The sequence below is a fragment of the Drosophila montana genome, unplaced genomic scaffold (genome assembly GCF_035044405.1).
Source record: "Drosophila montana isolate Dmon_TW-CO22-7 unplaced genomic scaffold, ASM3504440v1 contig_402_1, whole genome shotgun sequence".
NCBI lineage: Eukaryota > Metazoa > Arthropoda > Insecta > Diptera > Drosophilidae > Drosophila > Drosophila montana.
The window spans coordinates 5,104,604-5,118,082 of NW_026998739.1; the positions used below are offsets into that span (position 1 = coordinate 5,104,604).

Below are 13,479 nucleotides of genomic sequence, written 5' to 3' on the forward strand. Positions count from 1 at the left end.
TTTATTTTGGTAATATTCAGGAGAAGATATTTGAGATTATTTGTGAGTGTATTTTTGGACTGTTTTTAGTACTAATAAGTTATACTTTATTTTATAATATAATGTAAAATGTTTTGAATAATTTCCAGTACATTATTTCTTGCACTATATTCAAATACTTAAAGTTCCTTAAATTCTTCAGAGAATTTCGCTATATTTAATTGTATAATTATTGCACTATATTCAAATTCTTCAAGATCTTCAGTCTATTTTCCTAATATTTATAAATTATAATGAGCAGATCTTGGGAATTTGCATGACTTTATTTGGTAGACAGTATTTTAAGCGCGGTTTTTTGTTTTTTTTTTTTAGTACTAATTTGTTATATGTATATTATAGCTCGACACAGTGTAAATCTGAATGTATCTTGATTAAGACCGACACTTGTTGCTGTTGTTCAACACGTCGCACAATTTTGCATATGAGAAGCCAACTGCGACGTCGACCGCGACGTCGACGCCGACGCCGACTGAGGCTGAATGGCTGCGTTAGCGTCGCTGCAGCAGAAGAAAATCTGTTGCGGCCCTCTGTGGCAGTTGTCAAAGCGAGAGAAAAGAATCTACTTGATTGAATGTGTGGCACGATGATTGCTCTGGCTGCTGCTGCTGCTGCTGCTGATGATCATGATGGTCGTAATAATGACGATGATGATCGCAGCGCTGGGGATAATGATCAACGCCTGCGACTTGAAACGCAGGCGTCGACGACGCAGCTCTGGGGCTTTGGGCTGGATTATGGCACGAGCTGACGACTCAGTTGAGTCCAATTTCTGGAACGGGAAGTGTCGATCAGTCTGTCAACGCGAACGAGTGCGCCGCAGCCCGAAGAAAGGAATATCCAGGATATAGACACGCATAGCCTAAAGCTATATAGACCCGATATATCGAAGGATACTCCATTGTTCAGACGCGGCAAAGTCGTGGAAAAGCGTAAAAAAATGCCAACCATAACCGAGGACTGCATCGATGGCTTTCAACAATATTATTCGCGTCCGCCGGAGCCGCCCAAGAAGAAATCGTTCAAGCAGATGATTCACGATCCTGAGGATAATTCATATTTTGGCAGGACTATCGAAAGCTGGGGTGAGTACGGCTAAATACCAGCCAGGGCCAGGGGAAACGGCCATCTTTTGCTTTTTTCTTTCAGCAGTTACGTAAAGCGCACAGCGTAAATCTTAATAAATGTCAAGCTGTGCCAGTTTGGATTTAATCAAAATCTTTTGTTGCCGCATTAGCGCAACACACAGTTACAGATAGGCACGGATACAGATACACACAAATACAGAGTTACACAGACAAAGACACGGATACGCACAGATACGGATATAGCTACGCAAAGATACAAATACAGATACAGATACAGATACAGATACAGATACAGATACAGATACAGATACAGATACAGATACAGATACAGATACAGATACAGATAAAGATACAGATACAGATACAGATACAGATACAGATACAGATACAGATACAGATACAGATACAGATACAGATACAGATACGGATACAGATACAGATACAGATACAGATACAGATACAGATACAGATACAGATACAGATACAGATACGGATACAGATACAGATACAGATACAGATACAGATACAGATACAGATACAGATACAGATACAGATACATATACAGATACATATACAGATACAGATACAGATACAGATACAGATACATATACAGATGTACATACAGATACAGCTACCCACAGATAAAAATAAGGATACGCACCGATATAGATAAAGATACAGATGCAGATGCATATAGATACATATGCAGATACAGACACCCATATAGAGATACAGATACGCACAGATACAGATACAGATACACATACATAGATACTGCAGTTGTGCATATGGTTGCCAGACTTCCACGCTTGGCACTTTGCTGTTCTCTTTGACCTTTGGCGACACACACACACACACACGCACACAAGTAGTACAGGGTACTCGACCAATATGCCGGTCAATTATGTCATTATGCAATCAAAGCATGTACCATGGCACCGCAACAACAACAACAACAACAAGTCGTAGTTGAGCTTATAAAACACGGTCCCACATTTGCTGACATTGACTGAAAGTTCTTTTTTATGTTTTCGCAATTCGATTAGATTTATGCTTTTGCAGGGGAAAATTTGTTATTGTATTCAATTAAAATAAAGGAAATTAAAGCGCGCAATTTAAACATATACATTTTGAATATTTGTGAAAAATATTTAATTATTCGTTGAAATCACAAATTTGCAACAATTGAGCTTTTCTATTAGCTCCAGCGAAAACATTCAAGGCACAATCTTTTAGAAGGTTTCCAGCAGTTAGAAGTAGAAGAATTGGTCTTGATAGAAGAGAGGAATTCCTTAACATAAAAGTGATGAAAGTGCAAATCCACCCGCAAGTGGGGAAAATGGATGTAAACGGTTGAAGGAAATTCCTTGTTTATCATCCGAACAGCCTAAAAACTGTTATATTGGCTCCAGCGAAAACATTCAAGGCACAATCTTTTAGAAGGTTTGCAGCAGTTAGAAGAAGAGAGAGAGAAAGAAGAGAGGAATTCCTTAACATAAAAGTGATGAAGATGCACGCGATTAGAGCAATTCCACTCGCAAGTGTGAAAAATGGGTGTAAGCGTTTGTATGCAAATTTTTGTTTATCATTCGAACAGCCTATAAACCATTTTCAATAATCTTTTTTCTTAAATCGCTTTCATACTTTTAGGAAAGTGGGCGTCAAAGATTTGATGTTAAAATTAAAATTATATTCAAGAATATTTTTATGAAAATATCATTTAAGGCTCGTTTTACACTTCTGAGAATATCCAGGTGAAAAATTGTTGGCAATGGTTGTAAGGGAGAAGATTCAAATAGCGTCTTATCGGTTTTAAACCTATTTTCACAACTCGGAAAAAGAAACTTTACACTTTTTGGAAAACACGAAAATAATTTTGAATAATAGAGCTTAAAAAGTGAATATGTCTTTGAGCAGTTGTGAAAGTCGTGTAATTATAATTTTGATGCTTTGCTGCTTTAATTAAGCACATTTATTTGTATAAATTAATTTTCTATAAATGTTTAACATATAAATTGAATATAATGTGATGGGCCTTAACCTGTTTGTGGCATTAGCCGATTGTGAAATGCAATCTGATTGTGTGTGTCTCAAGTAACTGATGGACAGCCCGTCCTTTGAAAGGAGTGCAGCTAACGGTATATATAACACATGGCATAAGACAATGCACATCTTGTTGGCCATTCAAGGGGAACGTTTACCGTTTTAGCCATGAGCCATCATCCATAAGCCACAAGCCACAAGCCACAAAGCCACAAGCCACAAGCCATAAGCCACTTCCATGTCACTCATTGAAAGGCTATCCATTATGCCACAAATGGACGGCTGTCAGTCAGAGATTGGATACAAAGGACAATACTCAGGCCAAGTAGAGCCCGGCCAGCGCCCAGCCCACCCCCTACTTAGCATGCGGCACATGTGTGTGTGTGCACACTCAACGGACGACAACTAAATAGATAGAGTCTGTGCTCGCTTTGTGGTTTGAGGACTTGCTAATTGGAACACGTCATTCGGTCTGTGTCACCGCTGGACACCTTTTTATTTAGACTCTGCCCATTCTGCGATACGAGCTCTTTTATGTTTTACAAAGAAGCAGGAGAGAGGGCAAGAAAAAAAACCGTTTTAAATGTGGCCGACTATGGGAAAATACAAATCTGGGGCTTGTCACACATTTCGCATGAAGGCTTGCGCGCGCACATACACACACACGCGCAGATACGCACACGCACACACAAATACATGCTCAACCTCATTCAGACTTAATCCGTACACATATTCCACGCAAATATTTGCCGCTTTTGCTAAAAAAAAAAAGGAACGGAGTTTCTGCGTAGTAAAAGCCGCGTATTATGGCCAGAACAACCCTTAGCGATGGGCAGCAGCAACCCTCGTGCGGCAAGCGGCAAGCAGCAAGCGGCACTGGAAAGCGACAGAGTTTGAATGAAGTTGTTTGAAAAACTGGTTTATGCGGCCACGCCAAGCTCTCCCTCTCTTTCTGCCTTTATCTCACTCTGCCCAACTCCGCTCGCTGTTTGTGCTGCTCTAAAAGTGGCTCAAAGATACACAAAACACTTGCTGGTGTTTGTATAAGTGTAAAAGTGGCCGTTACTTTCCAGTGATCGCAATGATCCTGCAGTGTTTACAAACGCAGCGAGAGAGCGCGTAGAAGAGTGAGCAGCGTATGAGAGTGTAGAAGAGCTGCACTCAAGGCCATTCAATAAGCGCTGCAATTTGAGTGAGTACGCGACTCTGGCTCTGCAATTGTCCTCAGGGCCGCAACACTTGCGACAACTACAACAACAACAACGACAATTGCAAACAATGCAGTTGCCGCAGTTAACTGTGCATTTGAATTTGACAAATGCATTTGACAGCTGGCACGCAATGGCAGCCTTTGAGCGCATATAATATAAATATACTGCAAGAAATTAGGGGAATTCCAGTGTTGTAAATATAAAAATATAATATAGCATACAAATATAATATTATAAATGATAAATATTTTGAAATAGTAATAAAATCACAAAAAAATTAACAATTAATAGTTAAAGAAATTGCTTTTAAGAACTCAGAGTTATAGTTTGTTGATTAAAGTACATATTGCATATGTTATACTTAAATTGACAATAATATTTAAGCCGAAAATATGCCTATTATTTATTTACACTGAAATACATATATTGCTGGCATTTAAATAGCCTAAATTGTTAACTGAATCTATACATTTAGTACATTCAGTACACTTGAAGCTTTTGTTTCCACGAATTATGAAACCGCACTTGATACAAAAATTGGATACAACAATATGCAGCTGTTGCAACAGATGATTCATGCATTGAGCTCTCTCTTCTTTCTGGAAGTCTCTCAAATTATTTGTGCTTATGAATCATTATTAAAAAATGAATTCGCCGAGTTGCAATAAAGCATTTCTTTAAAGAAGCAACACTTTAATTTCGCTCAGTGTAGCACTCACTTTGCACAAAATGTACAGCGGCAACAAACATAATTTGCGTTGCATGCGCCTAATTAAAACAAGTGCAGCAACAACAACAATGCAACATCAATTACTGGGCAGGGCCCAGGCCCGAATCTCAAGCCCCAAAAATAAACCCAATTGCGAGTCACTCAACAAAATGTAAATGCCGCCAAAAGCGGGTTTTGCACTCAAAACAAACTCAACGAAAGCAGCGAGAGCGCGAGAGAGCGCAGCAGAGGCGCCTGGCTGAACGGTTGTTGTTGCTGCTACTGCTGCTGCTGCTGCTGCTGAGCCGACTCAACTCAACTGAAACTGAACTCAACGCCAAGCCAAGTCTGTTTTGTTGGCGGGCTGCTCAGTGGCCAGACTTCAGTTTCGGTTTTCAGTCTGAAATTTGTTTTGAGCGTCGTCGAAACGTTGCATTAGCGAAGCGGGCAGCGGTCGCAAGCCAAGCGGGGCAACTTATACAAAAAAAGATATAAATTAATATAAAAAAAAAGAAAAGAGGCAAAAGCTAAACTCTTCTTTGTGCAGCAAAAGAAGTCCCGGCCTGGTTGTGTGTTATATTTTTGTGTGTTCTTCAAGTGCCTGGAAAGAAGAAGCAGCAGCAGCAGCAGCAGCAGCAGCAAGTGAAGTGTGCGTGTGTGTGTTTGTGTTTGCCGTTTGTTATTGTTGTGCTCTGCTCTTGTTCTTCTAGCACGAGTGGCTGCTGCATGAGTTAAAGATATAAACTGCAAGCTAGCTGCAAGTTTAAGGCCAAAACGTTTCACTAACACGTTCATTCATGTGCTCAAGATATATGTATTTCCAAATTTTGTCACGCCCGGAATGTACACATAGATACACACACGCACACGCACACACACACACACTTAGCGTAGCTATTAACATTTATGGGCGCTCGACGCGTAGCTCCGGCTGCTGCTGCTGCTGCTACTGCTGCTACAAAAAGGTGTGGTTGTGACGGCGGCTTTAAGAGCGGTTCCACTCAAAGTCAAAGCGGCAGCTAAGAGCTACAAAACAATACACAAGCATATGCTCAAGAAATACGCGCGTGTGTGTGTGTGTGCGTGCGTGTGTGCGTGTAGTCGCATTGTGTTTAGCTTTAGAAGCGAAAAACTTCAACAAAGCCCTTAAACATAAACATGAAGTTTAGCATAGGACAAAAGATACAAATGTATCTGGAACGTTCAAAGTCAAAGTCAGCGCAAAAAGATACAAAATGCATGAGACGGCAACATTTGCAGGCGGCAAACGCGGCAGCAGTCTTTTTGGCCCAGTTGCCGCACTGTTGCACTCTGCGGCAAGATACATTGGCATTGTATCTGTGAGATACGCTCTGCGGCAGCTCATTGGAATATGTGCTAAGGGCTGACACGTATTTTCAGGGGGTGAAATTGCCAGCACGGGGGCAGGACAAAAAGGCGCCAAAGTTATCGTTCATCTTGTTGTTGTTGTTGTTGTTGCAAGATTCGGAAACGAGTGTACAGAATTTAAGCAAAACGAAGCAAAACAAAACAGAGAAGTTGCGGCAAAAGAGAGCGAGACAGATGCCAAGAGCAAGAGCGAGAGCGAGACCGACTGACAAAATGCGGATAGGTGTAGAAAAGTTGTAAAATGTGTGAAAAAGAGCCGAAAAATATAAAAAATAAAACAGAAACAACGAAAAACTAATTGAAAAATGTGTGCAAAATAAAAATATACAAAATAATACAATATTAATTAATAGAAAAATAAATATTATTTTGTAATAAAAGAAAACTAAAAAAGAGCTAATTACTTAAAGAATTTTATTTAAATAGCCAAGTTAAAATCATCATGATTTTTATATGCAAATTAAATACTTTAAATCTATGTATGATATTTTAATTAAATCTTTTAATATAATAAAAATTTTCAAATGAAATCTGATTGAAAATGTGAGTAAAATATAAAATATTAAAAATTAATATAAAATATAAAAACCAAAAATATATAAAAAAAAATCCATATGAGAAACAAAAAAATATTAAATATTTTGAGACTTCTTTACTACATAATATTAATATAAATAAAAAATGAATAAAAGAAAATAAAAATAAATTCTGATAATTTAAGTTTAAATTAAATGGACAAAAGCATAAAGAATTTAATATGTTAAATATATGTTTTAAATACAATAAATATTTTCAAATGAAAACCAAAAATTGTCAACCAAAAATTAATTAATTTAATGAATTTATGAAAAAGGTTATCTTTAAAAATAAAATATTTATTTTAAAATAAAAACCATAAATTGGCAAAAAAAAAACGTTAAATTAGATTAAAGATTACACTTCAATATTATAAATTAATAAATAAAATGCAATTAAAATTGTAAATAAAAAATAATAAATTATTTTAAATAACAAGAAGCACACACTTCATATTAAAAACAATAAAAAATAATGATAACAAAACGTTAAAGATAAACAAAACTCTCTTAAGCAGCAGCAACAACAATAATAATAATAAAAATAAAAATATTAATAAACAAATGCTTAAAATGATAATAATAATTCTAATATATCTACAGGCTCTCTAAATTGCATAGTTGTATAATCGAATCAAGCAACGAGCGAGTGCATATATATATTTAATTATTTATTACTGTACAAATTAAAATAAATTAAACAAAAACAAAGAAAAAAAAGAAAACAACCCACCAAAATGTCGAAACCGGTACCAATGCCATATTCGGAAACGAACGATGATCTACACAATTTACGTAAACCCAAACCCTTTCATTTCGGTAAATTTTTATATAACTCCAAGGAGGGCACGGTCATGGGACGAGATCGCGCCTCATGGGGTAAGTCAAAGGCAATGCAAAGGAAATACTATTAACAAGACTATAAAGAAATATCCAATTAAGTAAACTTTAAGTACAAGTTCTAGAGAATGAGTTCATCTTGAATATTTTCCCATTTATGCCTAAAATGCGCACCTGTAGCTTATATGAAGCTCCACATACATGCAAATATAAATAATTACAAACTTAATTGAAAAACCAGGTATAACGAAATTTGATTTAAATGCCAAAAGGCTAGGCTGGCAGATGTCTCAAGTCTCAGGTCTGCAATTAGTGTCCAGCTATATAATTAGAGTGTCCAGCTATATTAAATATCATATATCACAATAAGTATACCCCTTCCCTTGACAAATCACTCACTCAAGTAAATGGCCTCAAAAAGTATTCACCTTTTTTTGTCGAGTAGTTGCAAAACATTTCAATTATGAGCAGCGGTCGCCAACTGGCGCCAGTTAATAAACTTTGAGACGTTAGAAGTGCCATCTGTGTGTTAGCTCTTAAAGTTACAAGACGTTTATATACTCTAAATGACAACTACGGCAAAAGAAATTATAGAACATAATTCTATGGGGAAAAGTTAGCGAAAAGTTTAGTCCCATTTTGGCGAAAAGTTGAGAAAATTATAAGCAGAAAAAGCTTCTTATATATTAAAGATTTAGTTGTATGTGAGTAATATTGCTAAATAATATTTTTATTCTTCAGCTAAGAACAAATATTGATTTAATAAAAGCAAGAATACTTTAGAATTTTTAATGCCAGAGATGATTTTCTTTTAGTTTTCCTTCTATTATAAATCAAACTATATAGTTTACATATATACATATAAGACCATATTTCATATATGAAAAGTCTACAAAATATCAACGGGATATATTTGAAAAAACTCATATTTAATGTATGATAAACCTAACTATATATATATGGTTTATATATAATATTAATAAAATGTACATTTTCCTTTTTGATTTTGCCATATTTTAAGACTCAGAAAGTCTTAATTTGGATTTAATTATTTAATTTTGCATTTAAACAAATATGTTCTTTTTTCCCTCTGTGTACTCGACCCGAAAAGAAGCGTTACCATTGCAAGTGAGCTAAATAAAATAATATTGCTTCATAATATTATTCTACACCAAAAAAACAAATATTGTTTTATTGAAACCAAGAATCTTTCGAATATTTGAACAATATTAAAACCAGACTAGCGAGATATATTTCATATATGATAAATACATATACATATAATAAATCTAACAAATCCCACCACAAAAATGTTTGTAAATAAAAGCATATTTCATAAATGAGAAATCTTACTATATTTGTGGTTAATTTGTGGTATTACTAATTAAATGTACACTTTCTTAATCATTTTCTAATATTGAAAGACTCAGCTAAATCTACTTTGATTTAAACAAATCTTTTATTTAAGAATATGTTTGTTTCTCTTTGTGTACTCGACCCAAAAACAAACTCAAGCGTCTGTCTCTGCGCGAGCTATTTCCCGCTTCCGCTCTTTTGAACACTCGCTCACACTCTCTGCCTCACCCTCTCTCACTCACACTTGCACTCGCAAACGCAGACTCTACGGCCACTTGTTAAAGATGTTGGCCAAGTTGAGGTTATGTGCACAGCGCTGCGTGTCAATGTGTGCGTGTGCCCGATCGGCAAAGAGAGCGCAGAGCAACTTGCAAATGCGCTCTTAAGCGACGGCACACTACGAAACTGCGCTTACGTGTCGCTGAGCAAGACGTGCAAGTCTTATACTTGGCACTCACGACTTATACGTTTATGATTCACCGCTCTCTGCTGCCTTTCTTATACACATCTTTTGTTTATGATTTGCTGAGTTAAAGTCTGGCGCTGAGCGACGACTCCGCGCTTCATCAATTAAGAGTTTAACCCATTGGCGACTTTTGGTTTTTAAGTGTTTAATTTAATCAGCTCAATTGAGCGCGCGACATTTCAGCTATATGAATCTTGAATAATGCTTATTTAATGGGGGGCCTGTTCAATCTAATTTGGAATCGTAATCTAATTATGACTCTTGCTTTCAGCCAAGATCGGCATCTTCTATATAGTCTTCTACGGCGTGCTCGCCGCCCTGGTGGCCATATGCATGTGGGCCTTCTTCCAAACTCTGGATCCACGCATACCCAAATGGACCTTGGACAGCTCGATCATTGGCACGAATCCAGGTATGACTATATAAACCATAATACAAGCGATAATTTACATTCATAATTTCCGCCCAGGTCTGGGATTCCGCCCACTGCCGCCCGTCGACAATGTGGAGAGCACATTGATCTGGTACAAGGGCACGCAGCATGAGAACTACAAGCATTGGACGGATTCCCTGGACGAGTTCCTGGCGGGTAAGTTTCTAAAGCTGGTTTAGAAGACTTTCAGCCCAGTTTTTGGCAATTGGCCAATTGCGTGTGCCAAGTTTATGTTACAAATGTCCTTGAACTGATTTCTATTTTATTGCTCGCATTGTTGTTGCTAGGGTTAACTTAATTGGGTCGCTTTACAACACGCAAACTGTTTTGCATATATTTTAATTAAAATACAATATTATAGATTTTTTGTAGTGGGATTTTGGTGGGTTCCACAAATCGGGGTCGTAACTAGGCTGAGCATATATCGAATTAATAAATAGTTGACAGCTATACAAAGCTAAGAAAACTTACAGGATAGTAAACGGATTCAGTTGAAACTTAGGAACTGCAGCTTCAGAGATTAAAGATAAGGAAAAGATTTTGTTCTTCCATCTGGACCAAAAGATGTGATGAACTAACGAACTTAAGAGTTCACTTTTTAATCTTGAGGAGAACTCAAGCAGATTATCATAAAGATATAGAAGATATTCCGGACAGATAAATAGACCTACTTGGTATGGTACAAATTTAACGTTCATTTGTTTGCCATAGTGTACAAAGTGCCCGGGTTGACACCGGGCCGCGGTCAGAACATCTACAACTGCGACTACAATCAGCCGCCGCCGAAGGGTCAGGTGTGCGATGTGGACATTAAGGCCTGGTCGCCGTGCACCAAGGAGAACAACTACAGCTACCACAAGAGTTCGCCGTGCATTTTCCTCAAGCTGAACAAGATCTACGACTGGCTGCCAGAGTTCTACAATAGCTCCCAGAATCTGCCCGGCAATATGCCCGAGAGCCTCAAGACCTACATAGGGCATGTGGAGAAGACCGAGCCGCACAAGGTAATATTGAGAATATTTAAATTGAAATTAAATAAACTTAAACATGCTTTTCCTATTTGAAATACAGCTGAACACGATTTGGGTGTCCTGCGAGGGCGAGAATCCTGCCGACCAGGAGAACATTGGCCCCGTCAACTATTTGCCGATACGCGGCTTCCCCGGCTATTTCTATCCCTATCAGAACTCCGAGGGCTACCTGAGTCCCCTCGTCGCGGTCCACTTTCAGCGCCCCAAGCGTGAGTACATATATCTCACATATCTTCCGATATATCCGATAAATATATTCCATTCCATTGATTCCCAACAGGCGGCATTATCATCAATGTGGAGTGCAAGGCCTGGGCACGCAACATTGGCCACGATCGCAAGGAACGCATTGGATCCGTGCACTACGAGCTATTGATTGATTAAGCTGCACGTTAAATGGAGCTCTTCCCATATAAAAAAAAAAAAACAAGTAAAAGACGCTCCTTTGTCTAATTTAAATCAACACCAAAATGCAGTTTTTTCCTAAGAAATACTATTAAATAACAGACCATAAATTATATACAAGAAACAAAAAAACACCGACAGCAAACATTTTTGGATACAAAACAAATTTTTGAATGTAGCTTCTTCTTATACAACAAATACGATTTAAAAATGAATATATATATATATATACATATATATAGCAAGAATGTAGTCTAGCGCCTAAGAGGATTTCTTTAAATTACGAGCGATTTTTGCATTAAATATATAAACAAAAAAAACAAAAAACAAACAAATTATATTATTAAATTGAAATTATAATAATTTTAAATTAATTATAACAATGCTGAATGCTGTTTTGAGAAATGAAAACTCGTTAATTGAAAGTGGAAAGTTGAAAGTTGAAAGAAGTGCGAATCTCATTTAACGACACAAATTTACAAATGTTTATTGCTTATTTTCAATTGCAAATCTAAACTGCCATTAAAAAAAACACACACACACACATTAGTTAACAACAATTAAAAGTTAACAATGTAAAAGAAAAACCTTTTGACCAAAAAATGAAAATGAAACTTTGTACGAACTAAAGCTGCAGCTGACCAATTTCGTAGCCAAATACCAATTTTTCTATTAACCAAACAATTTTCCAACTAGTTTATAGCATAAACTAAAAAATACTTTTCTCCCATTTAACAAAAAACAATCTTATATACAAAAACAAACTTTATACACACCACAATCTATATTAAATGTTTTACATATTTACAATATATTTATAGCATATAAATCTAACCCACAAGTCGAAGTGAAATGTTTAACAATCAAAAGGAAAAGCAACAAACACAAATTTGCAGCGTTTAGTTATTAGGCTTATTAATGTTAAATGAAATCAAACAAACAACAAAAATAAAAACAAAATAAAATAAAACAGCAGCTAAGGCTCAACGAATTCATTTCAAACTGTTCTCAATAAAAAAAAGGGCGATACAGAAAAAAACAAACAAAATTTCTTTAAATTTTATTGGAAATAAAATGCTTGAGAAGCTGGTACGATAATAAATTTATTTATTAATTTATTAAATTAGCACAGCATAGCAGCAAGCTTTTGTACGTGCATGCAACATATTTGGGAACAGAATTAAGAATTTTAGATCTTTTATAAATAATTTTAATACCAATATGAAAGGGGCAAAGCATATCAAGAAGCTTTTGTATGCGTGGATATTATATTTGGAAACAAAATGCTTAAGAATTTAAGATATATTATTTATTATGAAAATAACAAATATGTTTGCTAGCGAGCTTTTGTGTGAAAAGAAAGGGGCATAGGGCAAGCTTTTATAAACGAGGATTTTATATTTGGCAACGGAATGCTTTAAAAATTATAAAAATTTAAATAACAAAACGGAGTAGGCAGCATATTTGAACAGACAGCATATTTGGGAACAAGAGAAATTAAAATGCATTCTAAATAATTTAAATAACAAATATATATGACAACAAGCTAAGGGACCATACCATATCAACAAGCTTTTGTATGCGTGGTCTTTATATTTGGGAACAGAACGCTCAAGAGTTTCAGATATATTATAAATTATTTAAGCAACACGAATATATTCAGCAACAAGTTTTTTCCAAAGAAAAAGGACTAGCATATCAACAAGCTTTTGTAAGCGTGGACTTTATATTAGGAAACTGAATACTTAAGATATTAAGACACCATATAAATCATTTAAATAGCTTTTGTATGAACAGGCAGCATATTTGGGAACTAAATGCTAAAGGAATTAAGATTCATTTTAAATAATTGAAACTACAAATATATATGGCACCGAGCTTATGTGCGAGTACGAAA

At 36.1% G+C, this 13,479-nt stretch overlaps 2 protein-coding genes across 3 annotated transcripts in view; one reads left to right on the forward strand and one right to left on the reverse strand.

Annotated features, from left to right (window-relative positions):
- Positions 1-13,479, reverse strand: part of LOC135438957 (uncharacterized) — a 43,188-nt gene that overhangs the window by 623 nt on the left and 29,086 nt on the right. The gene's annotated exons all lie outside the window — the stretch shown is intronic.
- On the forward strand, positions 833-11,648 carry nrv2 (nervana 2). 2 transcript variants are annotated; one of them, XM_064697876.1, is made up of 6 exons: positions 833-1,121; positions 9,985-10,125; positions 10,183-10,302; positions 10,858-11,150; positions 11,218-11,386; positions 11,458-11,648. In XM_064697876.1, the coding sequence occupies exons 1-6, from the start codon at positions 977-979 to the stop codon at positions 11,559-11,561; spliced, it is 972 nt and encodes a 323-aa protein (XP_064553946.1). In that variant the 5' UTR covers positions 833-976; the 3' UTR covers positions 11,562-11,648. The 2 variants fall into 2 exon arrangements, with proteins under 2 accessions (XP_064553946.1, XP_064553945.1); XM_064697875.1 differs by lacking the exon at positions 833-1,121 and adding an exon at positions 7,699-7,930.

Excerpts from the sequence above, each read along its gene's own strand:
- nrv2 (XM_064697876.1), top strand. The coding sequence starts at position 977 with ATGCCAACCATAACCGAGGACTGCATCGATGGCTTTCAACAATATTAT. Across the intron at positions 10,303-10,857 it reads CCTGGACGAGTTCCTGGCGG|TGTACAAAGTGCCCGGGTTG; the intron begins GTAAGTTTCTAA and ends TGTTTGCCATAG. Across the intron at positions 11,151-11,217 it reads AGAAGACCGAGCCGCACAAG|CTGAACACGATTTGGGTGTC; the intron begins GTAATATTGAGA and ends TTTGAAATACAG.